The sequence below is a fragment of the Rhinolophus ferrumequinum genome, chromosome 3, assembly GCF_004115265.2.
Source record: "Rhinolophus ferrumequinum isolate MPI-CBG mRhiFer1 chromosome 3, mRhiFer1_v1.p, whole genome shotgun sequence".
NCBI classification, from domain to species: domain Eukaryota; kingdom Metazoa; phylum Chordata; class Mammalia; order Chiroptera; family Rhinolophidae; genus Rhinolophus; species Rhinolophus ferrumequinum.
Genome location: NC_046286.1, coordinates 97103082 through 97118739, shown reverse-complemented (window position 1 = coordinate 97118739; position 15658 = coordinate 97103082). Strand labels below are relative to the sequence as shown.

Genomic DNA, 15658 nt, shown 5'->3' with positions numbered 1-15658 from the left:
AATTAATCTGCTTCCATTGAAAAGCATTCACATTATTAGGTATGTTAACAGAAACAATGTTTAGAGAAGAGGAAATAATTTAACTATACTCTGGGAAATTCACACCTGGAATACACCTGGAATTCTGGGTGCCACAAGGTAAGACATGAACAAAAAAGAGGGCATCCCAAAAGGGACAATCAGGATGGTGAGAAGTCTTGAAATAGTTGAAAAAAAGAGTACGTCATCTGGAGCAAATAAACCTAAGGGGAAGAATGATACCTATCTTCAAAAACTGAAGGGCTATGTCTCAAAAGATAATGGAGCATATTTGTTTCCTTGCTTCAGAAAGCAAAACAGATATGTGTGTAGACAGCAAATCAAACAAGATTCGGTAACAAAATAACATACAGCAGTAACAATTACTCAACTTCTCCTAATGGAAGGCATTAATTAACACCTTGGATAAATACCATTAGAACTGTTATAGAAGATTCTTATATTGTTCAGGACACTGATCTACATGATCTCAGACGCTGCTTCTAACTTTATAATTCATAATTAAAATATTAGTTTTTAATTTTTTCAACTAGAATCTCTTTATCAAAAGGATTTATTTGTATGTTTATACATTATATAAATAATTTTTAAACATATTATCCCAATATATAAAACTATTAACTTCTGTTTGAAGCAAGATTCTCAGAGGCTTTCCCCATTCTCATCATCCCTCTTCCCTTCTCCCACTTTCCACATACTGCACCTCCCCTCTCCAACAATCTACTCCCTACTGGTCCTTTTTATAGAACCTAGGGCTCTGCACAATTTTTTTGGAAAAAAAAATAAGTAACTGATCTAAATAAAAACACACAATCTATTTCTTTAAAAACCAAAGTCCCTATTTGATATACTTCCTAGAAGTGGCCACTGGCAACAGAAGCAAGCTTATTTACTATTATTTCAAATATTCTTACAAGTGAGTTAAATAATTTAAAGCCTAATACAGAGAAAATATCACAACTAGATTTATCAACATTTATCAACTTTCCTATACTTTTGACACAGCCCAACTATTTACAAAGATCTGAGAGTCAAAATAATATAACGAGGCAACAAGACAGCAACCCTACCATTTTTCTATAATGTTAGGGCAAAACAGCCTGAAATAATAACCCAACTTATTCAAAGTATACTTAGTAGTTCAGATTGCAACATCCCATCCAATGTTTATAAAAATAACAGAAAAAAATTATGGTTATAAGGAAAAACATAGCAATTCTTACAGTTGAGAAGTTGGAATTTCCTTTTTGGGTTCTTCACTATGCTCAGAATCTTCCCCAAAATCAAACCTATCCATCAACTTCTAAGTGGGGAAGGAAAAAAAAAGAGAAATAGACAAATTAAAAAGTGCTTCTCACAAATATGTTACAAATGCTATTTTAAAGGTCATGCCATCCACTAATTTATCTCTATCACTTAATATGAAAATGTTTCATACAATTTTATGTTATACTATATGAAATAAAGCATTTTATTTGAGTGGATCTTTACTTTTCTTTATTTTCACATACATTGCCTTATGTAACAAAACAAATCATGACACACACAGGATTAATACTAATACTCTAACTTTACAAAAGAGAATATTAGAATTAAAATAATTAAGTGACTTGCCAATGGCAATAAAGGTTGATTAAATAACAGCTAGAACTAGTATAGTTTTCTGAGAATTTTCCACTGTTTCCTAAATGGTAAATTTAAAGGCTCTTTATGTGGTCTAGCTATTTAGTCAAAGTTATACTTGGAATCTGCTGGATTAAAAAAAAAAATCTAATAAATAAATACTGTATTTTCCTATGAAAATAACCGTAGCAGAAATAAAAATATGGAGAACATGTATGAGGTATTTTAATATTCCCATAATTGACAAGAATACTGAGGGTACCATACAATGAAACTACACAAAAAAGATATTCACCTTTAAAAACATTATACTTTATAGTTAGGTCTCAACTTATCAAAATATTGTAGAACAGTGACAACTTGTAGAGTTGTTTTTTGAACTTAACACACTGAACAATTTCAATTTTAGCAGGTTAAAATTATAGAACATAGAACCGTAATTAATATATTTGTAACATCCAAAAAGGAAATTTAAAAATTCAGAAAACAATCATTTGCCCCAATGGTGAATAAACAATTTTACTGACCCGTAAATCTTTATCTTTAGTCAAAAGCAAATATTCTAAATGTTTCAAGTGGAATTAAAAAATCACTTAATTTCTTTCCGAAGTTTGGACCTTTTGTAAAACTTAGGATGCCGTACTATAGTACAGTGGATATTAAAATAGTTCTACGATAAAATGTAATTTACAGACTTAGAATTCCCTAACCGATATAGGACAGAGCTGATGTGTCAACGTCTACCTTGTTAAAGGACACTCCCTGCTCTAAGGGGTTGAGGGTGCTGGCTGCGGCAGCCGCAGCGGTCAGCTGAGCCGTCAGCGCCTGCAACTGAACAACAAGCCCAGCATCCAGGGCCTGCAGGATGGAAGGCTGAGGCTTCTGCTGTTGTATCTGCAAAGTCTGTATTAACTGCTGAAACTGGAAGGGAAAAAAAAGGAAAATGAATACAAACAGGTGCTGGGTTTTACCTACAAGAACACCTACCTAAAACTTTTAGTCAATAAAATTCATTCTAGTCTTTGGAGATCGGGAAAAAATATAAACTAACTCAAAACAACAGCTAATTTTTTTTTTAAAAAAAGACCTTGTGTTCCATATATAGTACATTCCTTAACAAGTTTGTCTGGCTTCTAGAAAGTCACAGAATTATTTAAAAAAATAAAGTGGTTGTACAATGATAACCAGATAAAGAATTCATCACAAGCAGACTCATTTTTTTTCACTAAGCTTTTCATCCCTTCTTCAAAGAATTAACTTAATCTTTGTAACAAGCACTGAACACAACAACTGCTTCTGCTAATTTTTCAGATTTGCTATCTGAAAACACGTTTCCTGAAAGCAGGAAAAGCAAAGAAAACTGTCCTTTGGAGCAGAGTCTGAAACTAAAGAAATTAAAGTTGAACAGTGTCAATAGGAGTTTAAAGCAACTCCTGTTCCCCCATTCATCCAGCCTCTTAAAAAACAGAAACGATAGTAAGATTCTGAAGATATTTCATGGTTAAGCATAAATCCTGAGTACATCCTAGAATTAATATTTTTCTAATCACTACCTAAACCCAAATTAAATCTGAAAATTATCAGTTTAGAATAGAAAAATAAAAATAGGAAAACTATTGCTAAACAAGACATTTGTACTTTTTGTAACAAACAAGTCATTTAACCATCAAATAAACATTTACTAGACTACTAATGTAATAGCAAAGAAAATAAAAATAATATAAAAATGTATGACCATTGAGTTACTGCAGTGAGGAAGCTGCAGAACAGACAAGATGGAGGGAGGGAGGGAAGGAAATAAAGGGAAGGGGAAGGAAAGGAAAAGAGGAGGAAAAGAAGGAAGAAGGAAGGAAATGCCATGTCTCTCCTTTACGCCCCTTCTGACACCCCCATTTTGCCCAAGAGCACAGTTACTCTTTCAGTCTCCAGGTTCAAACCACTGCAGCATCCTTTTTCCTCTACTCTGACTTCATATTCTATCAATTACTATGTTTTCTTCACTCTCTGTGTACTATTTCTTCTAGAAAATCCCTTCTCCTGCCAAAAGTATTTATTTTAATGGGTATTTTTAAAAATGAGAATATTTGTTTTAGGAATTATTTTCAAAATATCATCACAAAATAAAATTAATAATTCGAAAATTTTACGTATTATCAATTCACTTTACCAACTGTCCCAAAAATATAGAAGTATTTTGACTATAATTGAATTGGTTTTTACATTTTTAAAATCTAGAATGGTCCCACTTTTTTTTGACACTGTCCTTTTTAGAGACTATAACACCATTTTTTACATATTCATTACTTCCCTTCCAGTATCACTGTTAACAAAACAAAGATACTTCTATCTCCAGACCTTTCTCCTCTCCCATCCATTAAAGTATTGCTCGGTTCATGTGATGGGCATCAACATAAAAATCTCTGGTAATTCCCCACTGCTTAGCATATCAAGACTTTATTTCTCAAAATCATTTATGTGTTTTGAAACCCAGGTCCCAGACTTAAGTCTGCCATTTCAACTTTGTAACTAATAACTTATATGCACAGACCACCTTATTCTCCAGACAACTCAACTCTAAAATATCTTTTATATTCCCAATATTGTTATGCCTCTATACATTAGTCATTCATTCTACAAAAAATGTATTGAACACCTGCTATAACATAGAAACTGGAGATACAGCAGTGAACAAAACTGACAAAAATCCTTGCCCTTGTATAGCATACATTCCAATGGGAAGAGACAGAGAATAAAATAAGTAAATTATGTAACGGAACAGAAGGTAGTAAGTGCTAAGGAAGGAACTAAGGCAGGTGATAGAGAAAAGGAGCATAAAGAGATGCAAGGCCGAGTTTGCAGTTTTAAATCACTCTTCGAAGGCCTCACTGGGGTGACATTTAAACAAAACCTTACAGGTGGTTGCAACTAGGGTTTCTAGGTGGGAATTCCCGCTGGTTCTCAGGAATTTTTTTGCTTGCCCGTTCCCGAATCCCGAAATATAAACTGTTTTCTGTTCTCCATGATGAATCGTTTCCACAAAGTGACAGGCGATACCAACCACCTGGGTTCAAGGAGCCGATTTTCCCTATTTGTCGACCAACTTTTCTCGGGATTCGGGAACAGAAAACTGAAAAAAAATTCCTGAGAACAGGCGGGAATTCCTGCCTGGAAACCCTAGTTGAAACCCTGTGAATATGTGGGTAAGTTCAGGAAGTTTACTTACAGATCACAATTAATTTGGTCTTTAAAGGACAGGTTTAAAAAAAGAGAGATGCTAAGGATGGGCTATGCTCACACATCTGCCATTTCAAGTCTCAATGCAAACGCCACTTCTCAGAGACACACTCTCATGGCTACCCTCTCTAATTATGACCCCATCCCTCAGACATAGTTAGGCACTCTAAAGATTTACTGTTTTAAGTCACATATCACTATCTAAATAATGTTTTTCACTTTTTTATTGTCTGTCTCCTGTAACATAAGAAGACATCTCTTAATAGAAGACCTCCCTGTCTCATTACCAGAGCAACAATAATGTTTGGCAGAAACTATGTGCACTAAATTAATATTTTGGTGAAAAATTAACTTTTTCTGAAACATTCTATAATAACATAAAAGTGTTCAGGATGCATTACTAAATGAAAAAATCAAGTTACACAATACTATATATAGTGTGATACTATTTTAACAAAATAAAAACACATATTCTTTAGGTGGTATATTATGAAATAATACATTAGGAAAATACAGTAAGTTCCAAATCATTGTCAGCATAACCAAAAATGCTGCTCACCTGCTGGCCTTGAGGACTTTGCAGGATCTGAGCTACAGCTGTGAGCGTATCAGTATTTGCTATCTGGGAAACCCACGGATCAGGTAAACCTTGGACCACAGTGGCTGGAGTAACAGGTGTCACAGGAGTTCCTTTTAAAAACGACATCACACCCAATAAATACATAATAAATAAGGCTTGAAAAGGTAGAAAGATTTGCTGTCACTTTCATAAAATATGTACAAATTTAAATAAATATTTTTATTGTCTCCATATTGAAAAATCATTACAGAATTAAGTAGGTTAAAATAAAGTACCAAAAAGATTACCCACTCTTGTCTTCAGTTAACCACGCTACTACTTTAAAGGAGCCTACAATACTTAGCAGTCATTTAAAATCTTACTACAAAAGTAAATTCAATTGTGAAACGAAATATTCAAAATACAACCTTCAATGAAAAACTGTAAAGTAGTATGTGCAATATAAAACTATTTTTCTTCAAGAATTTGTGCACACATGCGCGCACACACACAAACCATAAAATAAATATATACCAAAATGTTAACAAATGTAATTCTTGGATGATGATAAAAAATTATGAATTTCATTTAAATACCTCAAAAAATGATTTTAAGATTAGTACTAAAGTATTTGTGACGCCATTAAATAAGTTTTTCAGGGTTCCTTATAAATACTGAGTTTCTGTGGTATACTGTGAACTGATTTGCATACAAGTTTTAAAGATTACAGACAGCCTAAATCAGAAAAAAACCTAACCAACACATCTATTCCCCAAAGTTCATTATATTTATGTTTCTAGGGATTAAAACAATTCGGCTCCCTAATTTTTAGAAAAGAATTACATACAAATATAATATCTGATTTTATTTTTCCTTCAAATTACTTTCCCTTTCAATTAACTACTGCTAGACAAATTCTCCTGCAGCCAAACTGTTATTTTACATATGAATAATCACCTGAAAAGTCTGAGCAGAATATTCGGAAAAGAACTCTAGATCAAAGCAACGTACCTGGGGTATTGCTCATAGCAGCAGTAGCACTGGCCAGGACAGGCGTGACAACTGGAGGAGGGATCCCTGCTGCCATATCCAAAAGAGGCTGAATAATCTCACTCTTAAATACATTATTCTTCTGCCACAAGTTTAATACTCTCACTATTTTACTCTAGAGGAATAAAGAAAAAGGACATTTTATTTTTTTGATTTCCAAATGTTAGCACAGTCAAATAGCAACTAGTTGGGCAGTGGGTGGGAAGGACTAAACTACTTCTCCAGTGCTTTCCATCCCTGAAATTATGTTTCTATAATTTTGCATTTGCTAACACTAACTCACATTTGAAAAAAAAATGGTCATTTTGACAGATGTACAAGGTAAATGAAAACTACATTTAACAGAAGGCGGAGATGGCAACTAGGTTTCAGCTTCCACGTGAATGAAGCCTGATGAGATCATGGTCACGGTTGGCTAGGAAACTGCGTTAAGGCTGCTGAGGCAGGTCAGGAATCACCACAGCACTTAAGTGATATTTACAGTGAATTGTTAACTTTGTTTATCTTTTAAACAAATAAGTAACATCAAGAAAGAGTCCTTATCTTACATGAGTTTTTAAAACTTTCATTTTAAAACTAAGGACAGGGGCAGGTTATTTCCTCACATCAAGTAGTTAACTAAACTTTCTTTCACAACTTATCAGCATATAAAAGTTATATAAACAACACTAAGTATTAGTTACTGACTACTGTAACATTACTTACTTCATTAGGAAAATAATTTAAATGATAGGCTGAAATTAAGTATTAACTTCTGTTAAATGTACATAGTTTATAATAGTATAATAAGCAATTTTAAGAATGAAGATCTGGTTCACCTTTAAATCCCTTACAATATTATACTGATGAATTTTCAAACTACATCCAAACTACATTAACATGCAAATTTTTGTACTTCAAATGAAGCATAAGAAAATTACACAAAGAAATGCTTCATACCTTCTGATTTGACTCTCCTTTCTAAGACGTGAGCACTTAGAAAGTACCTTAGTCTTTTGCTTTATAGAAAAAAATCTTCCAGTTCCCAAGACACTCATCCTGTACTTCAAAAATAGCCAGTCTCTGAAAGGTATCATTCTATGTATCATTCTACATACAAACAGATAATGCTTCTAGTTTATGATTGATATTACAGTATATCAATGATATCAATGTAATCTTTCCTACTGTGGTTAAAAAAAATCCATTATCTTAAACTCCCTGAGAAACACTATTATTATGAAGTCTACAAACTTAACACTGATTTGTTCATAGTAAGTGATGGAAATCCAAGTACAAACTAATGAAATTTCTAAATCAAAGTGTTTAACTTACTTTAAAAAATGTATACGTAAAATTTTAAATGAGTTATTTTAGGTGGGATTCTAAGGTATCTATTTTAAGAATCAATTACAACAGGTCTCTTAAAATTCTTTTGCCTGCACAGAATTATCAAAATACCAAAGTAATTAAAAAAAAAAAACCCTTCTATCTCAAGAAGTATATCCAAGAATAGTTTACAAAGAATGATACAATAATTTATCTCCATAATAACATTTTTAATTATTAAAAATAAAAACTACCCAATCTTGCTGTACTCAAGATGAAGTAAAAGATGTGTGGTATGCTTTTAAGTTTTGTGGTTCTTCCTAAAAGCAACCATTAGTCTTCATCTATTCTTACTGTTTCTTACATAATCAGTATTATAATCAACTCTGTCAGAAGAGCACACTAAATTTCCAAATCAGCACCCAAAATAAGTAAACTTCTAATATTTTTGAGCACACATAAAGATAAACAACCCCTTTTTATTCTCTTTCAGGATCTAAAGCCTCCTTTTTATGTGGTAAAGAATATTTATTCATTCAGATCTAGCAGACACTGTGGTGTGGTTTTTAGCAGTAATAAAACTCTACCATAAAAGAATTCTGATATGCATTTAGTTATTTTCTATTAATTGCTTGGCAAATCCATTTTTTACAGACACTAAATAGGTAAACGAGGTCAAATATTTAAAATTCTGAATTGGTCGTGTGTGTGAATACAACAACTGTTAGTATAATACCAAAAGCTTACCATAGCAAGTTACTTTAACACTAACTGCTTCAATAAATTAAAAAGTAGCAAAATCAACATCTTTCCACACTGCTTAAGAAGATTCTAAGAACAAAAAGGAACATGGATAGTGTAACAAGCAAAGATTCAAATCAGGAATAACTAAGAGTAAAGGATAACATAAAATCATAAATTAAGATAATCTAAAGAGTTTTAAGACCAAAAGGGTAATGTATCTATTTAAAACAGCCTACCTTGTCATCCCCAGGGCAACGATATAAATTCTGGAAAGTGCTAATGATGTTATTACTAAATCTGGGTGCAAACACATCCTTTTCTTGACCAAACTGATGTCGAGATTGTCGTACAATGGAATCAATAACATAAAGTCCAGGTACCTTGTATTCTGGTTTACACTGATAAAAAAAAAACAAAAGTGGGAAGGGAAAGAAATAAGAAGGTAAAATTCCTGATAGACAAAAATCATCATAAATCCTACACAAACACAAAAACACTCTTCATGTTGAGGTAACAAGTATTCAGACATTGACTATTCCACACCATCTTTGTCTGGAATGGCATTTTAAAGAACCTACTTAGGGAATTTGGCACAAAATGCAGCATTAACAGTAACCCTGCCCCGCCTCACCCCACCCCCCAAAAAAACAGAATCTACTTTGGCTACTCTACACACTCATTTCAACTGCCAATCACCTAAGTTCTAAAACAGGACTGAATAACTGTCCTGAACTGACCAAAAAAAAGACAAACAAGGAACTGTTATCATTAAAAATTCTGTTTAATGATTTTGCAAAGCCACATGGAAGCAAATTCAGGAACGAACTCTAGAGAAAGCATTGCCAAGGTGTATTACACTTCATCTGAAACACATAATTAAAGGGTTTCTGTAGTAATGTTGGAACAAAAACAAACTGCAAATTGTAACATTCTAGATACACTGAGCCCAAAGTTCCAAAACTTTTCTCCATATCACAGATGTAAGAAAGATGAGACATTAGAGTTTTGACTCTCGGAATCCAGCCTATGAAAACATTTTTTAGCTACCCAATGATAAACGTTTCTCAACTTTCTCATCCACGACTCAAAGTGGGGAACATCAATGTCTCCTGCGTTCCTGCCACAAGCTCTGCCAGCCTAGCTGGTGAAGAATCATGTTTCTAACAAGCTCACCGCTCCTGGTTTGTCTCCACATCCAAAAGCATAAGAAAACCTGCTTCGCAAACATATGCTGACTAAAGTAGAATCACCGCTGCAAAAAGCAGGTTCAACTTTTGGGTCTAATTAGAAAGCATTTCACCCAAAGTTATTTCCTGGAAATCATATACAGCACTAAATCAAAACTGTGTTCTTCAGAAACTCTTCTTGGAAACCTGAGTACCAGTGAGAAAAGTATCTTCAATCCACCTGGAATACACATACACGTTTCTAATCAGATTTTTAGCCGAGACAATGAGTGATTTCACTGCAAAAAACATGGTATTTCATATGTTACTTCAAGTCCTTTTTAAAATCCTTCTTTACGGTCTTTATTGTTAAAAAAATGAAGGGACCTTTAGCACCAATTCACAAGTACCTACCACAAGATTCTGGCTGTTAAGTACTTGAAGTATTACATAAAAGGGCAATAATGTTACTGTTTGGATTTTAAAGTTTTAGGTTTAATCTACAAGATTCAGAAATACTTGCTGTTTAAAATTATCATTTTTCAAAGTCTGAAATAGTTAGTTTTCCCTCAAATTCCCCAAAATCTAGCATATGTGTCCTTCAGTTCACATTATCTGGCCAACGCTCTTTTCCTTTGACTACCCTACATTCAAAGAAATATGTACCTAGCCAGTCAAACCATACATGTCAGAGAAGAGCAGAAAACTTTTAAAATGTAACGAAAAGCAGGACATCCACTTTGGTAAACATTATCTATTTCCTAATGCCACACACAGGTGGTTAATAATTATTTATTAGCTGACTTACTGGCATTTTTATCTTCCCAATCTGATGTATAATGTATTATTTTATATAAATTATTATCTTGAGAGGAAAGCAGGATGTAATTTATAAGTTGCTGGTAAGAGCTTTAAAAATTAATACTGGATAGAAAGTAAATAATGCACCGAGTTTAAAAAAAAAACAACAAATACACCTTTTCTTGATTTATTTAAAAAGAAACTTGGATTATAAGCTCACGATACAGAAGAATCATGAGTGGACCATACAATAAATGAGCCTTTCTGAAGATTACCAAGCTTCAGAAATACAGGAGCAGTTTTAGCTATAAGGCCTAAGAAAAAAACATTTCCACAATATCTTTAGACGAACTACATATTAAGATGTTGTGGGACCGAACTGCCTTCACTGATAGATTAGGCATTTTGGCCACATAAAACGGAAAAAAAAAAAAATTGTTAGTATAATTCAATGTTTTAAAACAATTATTTGCTAAAGTTGGATAAGTCACCAACTAGAAACTAGGGAGAATTAAGACCAAAAAACCTGAAATGTTTCCTCAATTTCCTCCTCATGTTCTACCAGTACTGAAAATAAGAATTCTTACGACTTTCCAATGGCATGAGGTATTTTTTTTACTCTTTGAAATATTTTTTTAAAAAGCTACTTCATTAAATTTTCAGCTACTTAATCTTCAAACTAGGTACTAGTTTAGTAATTTCCATTGTCTTGTGCTACAAAGAAGTAACCCTTTGTGGGGGTGGGAGGAGGCAATAACATTAACAGAATGCACCTTTAAACATGTTTGCGTGATTTTTATTCTAATGTTACCCAAGTTATTATCTACATACCATCATGAGTCAGATTTCTGACAAGAAGATCCTCTAGGTGAATTGGACCACATACTTTGCAATATACGAGCACACTTTATGTAATGACTCTATTACTAGAATTTGTGCTGCCAGTTTCAGCTACTAAAAGCTGGTATTAAAGAAAACAAAGCTGGAATGGTAGAAACAGGAAGATGTGGCTGCCCCTGCAAAGCACTGAACGCTGCCGCCAGCAGCATGTCAGCAGAGGGCTGTCCCAGGACAGTCGTACCTGATACACACCCCAGGAGCTCTCACCGTGAATGCTGTAGAAAAATCCTCTCATGCTTCTGGCACAGTAGGGGAAAAGGAATCATTTTAAGACAGCCAGCAGCAGTGTTCTGTTCTTAACATGGTCTGATCTCCGGACAAACTACTTAACCTGAACCTGACCCGCTGGAGTGTAACCAGAGCCTAATCGACACGGGGAAGGTAAATATCCAACTCCAGCCCACTCCAGCCATCCTGTTTCACCAAAGGGGGATTTAAAAAAAAAAAGAAAAGCACATGTGAAGTTCACGGTCCAGAGGTACGGGCTCTATAAAAAAACTTAAAACTGACATCATTCTTGGCAGTGATAAACTAGAAGTTTTCCCACTGTATCAGGTAGGCATGACAACAGGTACAGATGCCCCCTCACTGAGATCAGGTAGGCATGACAACAGGTACAGATGCCCCTCTCACTGAGATCAGGTAGGCGTGACAACAGTTACAGATGCCCCCTCACTGAGATCAGGTAGGCATGACAACAGGTACAGATGCCCCTCTCACTGAGATCAGGTAGGCGTGACAACAGGTACAGATGCCCCCTCACTGAGATCAGGTAGGCGTGACAACCGGTACAGATGCCCCCTCACTGAGATCAGGTAGGCATGACAACAGGTACAGATGCCCCTCTCACTGAGATCAGGTAGGCGTGACAACAGGTACAGATGCCCCCTCACTGAGATCAGGTAGGCGTGACAACAGGTACAGATGCCCCCTCACTGAGATCAGGTAGGCGTGACAACAGGTACAGATGCCCCTCTCACTGAGATCAGGTAGGCATGACAACAGGTACAGATGCCCCCTCACTGAGATCAGGTAGGCATGACAACAGGTACAGATGCCCCTCTCACTGAGATCAGGTAGGCATGACAACAGGTACAGATGCCCCCTCACTGAGATCAGGTAGGCATGACAACAGGTACAGATGCCCCCTCACTGAGATCAGGTAGGCATGACAACAGGTACAGATGCCCCCTCACTGAGATCAGGTAGGCATGACAACAGCTATGGATGCCCCTCTCACCATGCTCTTCAACATGACACCAGAAGTCCTGGTAATGCAGTGAGACATGAATAAAAGGCATACAGATTGGGAAGTAAGGTTTAACAAGAATTAAACATATGTAACATTCCTAATTGATCCCAAAAGATCTTTACTGCTAACTTTGAACCAACCTACACAGTATTTCTTAAGGAAATAGCATTAAACTACATAACTTAAAACTACAAAAAAAATGGACAGATCTAGTACTTTCTTTTAAATGGCACACATACTACTTCTATGTCATTTTCAAGACTTCTGATGATTCAAATTTTCCCGAAAAGTGTGGGATCTCAGAAATGTCCACAATAGCAACTCTATTTCCACAACACCTAAGCCAGAAGGGGGCAATGGGGAATCACTAACTGCTCTCCTCTTCACACTCACAGAACCTGGTCACAATAGTGCGGAAGCAAGAGAAGGAGGGTGACTACGTTCCCCGCCAACAGAATGTCATTACACAACCATGGAAGAAGGGAGACGACAAGCAAGAAAAATTATCCCAGTCCCTGATGAAACGAAGTTAAACTGCAAGTTTAATACACAGCTTAGTAAAATATCTGATGTTGAGCTAGACGTGATATACCGAATCTGAAGAAAAGTAATAGTAGTTATAAAGCAACCTACTACTTTTTAGTTTTGGTACCAGAGTACATTTTGCTCCATGACTATAGAAATTTATTCTATTAAGAGTCTAAAAAACATCTTGGTAAACAAGTTTCAATGCTGGTTGGAATTTAACTACTTGAGTAAAGCTGATATTAGTATAGAATCTTTTTTAAAAAATTTAAGTCTAAAAATATCAAGTGTTGGTAAAGATGGGAGCAACATAAACTCACACATAAGTGACAGTGTGGATTAGAACAACCATTTTGAAATTAATTTGGTATTAGTTAGCCAAGTTGAAGAAATGCATATCCTACAACCCAGCAATTCCACCCCAACAGAAATGCAAGCTGTACAGGATACGTATGTAAGAATGGGCCAGCAGTATTGGTCATAATTCCAAAAACTCGAAAACATATACACAGTCAACAGGATGGATAAGCTGTTTATTCACATAACGGAATATATACATACTCGTGTGTGCGTGTGTGTGTGTGTGTGTGTAAAATGAAAAGAAACGAATGTTGCTACACACAACAGGAATGACTCCTAAACACGATATTGAGTAAAAGAACAGTACATAAAAGAATACGCAGTATAGGATTCCATTTACATACAATTAAAAGGCAGGTCACACTGCTGTTTACGAATTCAGGGTTGTAGAGTACTACTGTACCAGCAAGGACAGGGTTACACAGAAGTCAGACTGTGACCTCCCTGAGAGAGAGAGAGATGACCAGAAAGAGGCACTGTGGATCTGGGGGGCTTTAGCCAAAGCTCTGTTCCTTCAAGTGAGTGGTAGTTACACAGATCTTCCCTTTAGAAAAATTTTGCTATACGTGTTTTCTGCACTTTTCTGTATATGTGTCCATATATTTCACAATAAAAAGAAACATTTATATAAACATCCTTGACTTCTTAAATAAAACACAACAGGCAAAAATTTCTCTCATCTTAATGATTAACGACAACTGATAAACTCAAGATATATTTGAAATGCAAATTTAAGGGATGTGGATGACAAACAATTGAACTAAAATATCCCATGGCAAAGGAATTTTAGTAAAAAGTACACAAGGAAAGTGAGAATCTGGATATTTACTCCTTTCAAACTGTCTGTGCCCAAGCACCCAAATGTGAGTGTACCCCACACGAGAGGCCCAGTAGTTTTCCTGGCCCACAGGAAATCATCTTATGTTGTTAATTTATCATCATCCATCCGTTAATCTTTCATAGCTAAGCCACAGAATTCCAGATAATACATTACCAACTGCAGCAACACTCCTCCCTTCCTTGCACTATTTGTTCATGGTGGTGAAGGAAAGTAGAGAGAAACTGAATAATCTGTAGTGTTCGGAGGTGGATGATACCCTAAATTACAAGTTTACTCTCATTAAATAATACTTCAAATCTTCTTCGATTTCTTATTTGACTATATATAATGTGCACAACAAACTTTCTTCTAAATTTGTTAAAACAGTATTTCCCACTATTAACCATGTCCTAATCCAGTGGTTTTACAAAGTGGGTTTCACAGTGTTCAAGTGCCTTGGGGTGATGGAGCAGAAAACAAAGCAGGTGGTGTGGGCTTCAGTTTCCCTACAACCCTGCACTCCCCATTTACTTGTGTTTTATCTGTGCTCCTCCACCATATTAAACTTCCAGTAAGAATAGGAAGGAGGAAAAAAAGTTTCCTCTGGTATTAAATATATATATATACACAATCTGGAACCTCATGAACTAAAAATCTTTGTTCTGCAAAAGACCTTGCATTAAGAGAATGAAAAGACGGCTCAAATAAACTTACTGAAGTCCTCTAAAAACCGAGAGAGAATGAAAAGACAAGCTACAAATGAGAAAACAGTATTTGCAGACCATATATATTTGACACAAGACTTACACCTAGAATATATGAAGAACTCTCAAAACTCAACAGTAAAACAATCAAACTATCCAATTAGAAAATGGGGAAAAATATTAAAAAAAAATTCACTGAAAATGGCAAATAAGTGAAAACATGTTCAACATCACCAGCCATTAGGGAAATGCAAATTAAAACCACAATGAGATAATCACTACCCATTTATTAGAATAGCTAAAATAAAAACCACCAAATGATGGCACGAATGTGGAAAAATTGCTGGTGGGAATGTAAAATGGTACAGCCAATCTGGAAAAGAATCTGGCAATTCCCTGTAAAACGAAACGTGCACTTCCTATCCCAGAGAAATGAAAACTTACTTTCATGTAAAAATCTGAACATGAATGTTCCCAGCAGCTTTATTCATAACAGCCTCCCAAACGGAAACAACTCGGATGAATGGGTGAATGGTTAGGCCAACAGTGGTACACGCAGACCATGGAATACTG

At 35.2% G+C, this 15658-nt stretch overlaps 1 protein-coding gene across 8 annotated transcripts in view; it reads right to left on the bottom strand.

Moving 5' to 3' along the window:
• The window catches only part of SCAF8 (SR-related CTD associated factor 8), a 193540-nt gene that overhangs the window by 136334 nt on the left and 41548 nt on the right, over nucleotides 1–15658 (bottom strand). For 7 of the 8 annotated variants that reach the window (XR_004421939.1, XM_033096149.1, XM_033096156.1 and 4 more), the window contains 5 exons: nucleotides 8794–8955; nucleotides 6467–6620; nucleotides 5456–5586; nucleotides 2407–2583; nucleotides 1263–1342 (listed from right to left, as the gene is read on the bottom strand). Coding sequence is in view for 7 of the 8 variants with exons in the window: in XM_033096149.1 (XP_032952040.1) it covers nucleotides 1263–1342; nucleotides 2407–2583; nucleotides 5456–5586; nucleotides 6467–6620; nucleotides 8794–8955 (704 nt within the window). In the remaining variant the exon portion in view is untranslated. The remainder of the gene's footprint in view (nucleotides 1–1262; nucleotides 1343–2406; nucleotides 2584–5455; nucleotides 5587–6466; nucleotides 6621–8793; nucleotides 8956–15658) is intronic. The other variant, XM_033096169.1, reaches the window with a different exon arrangement.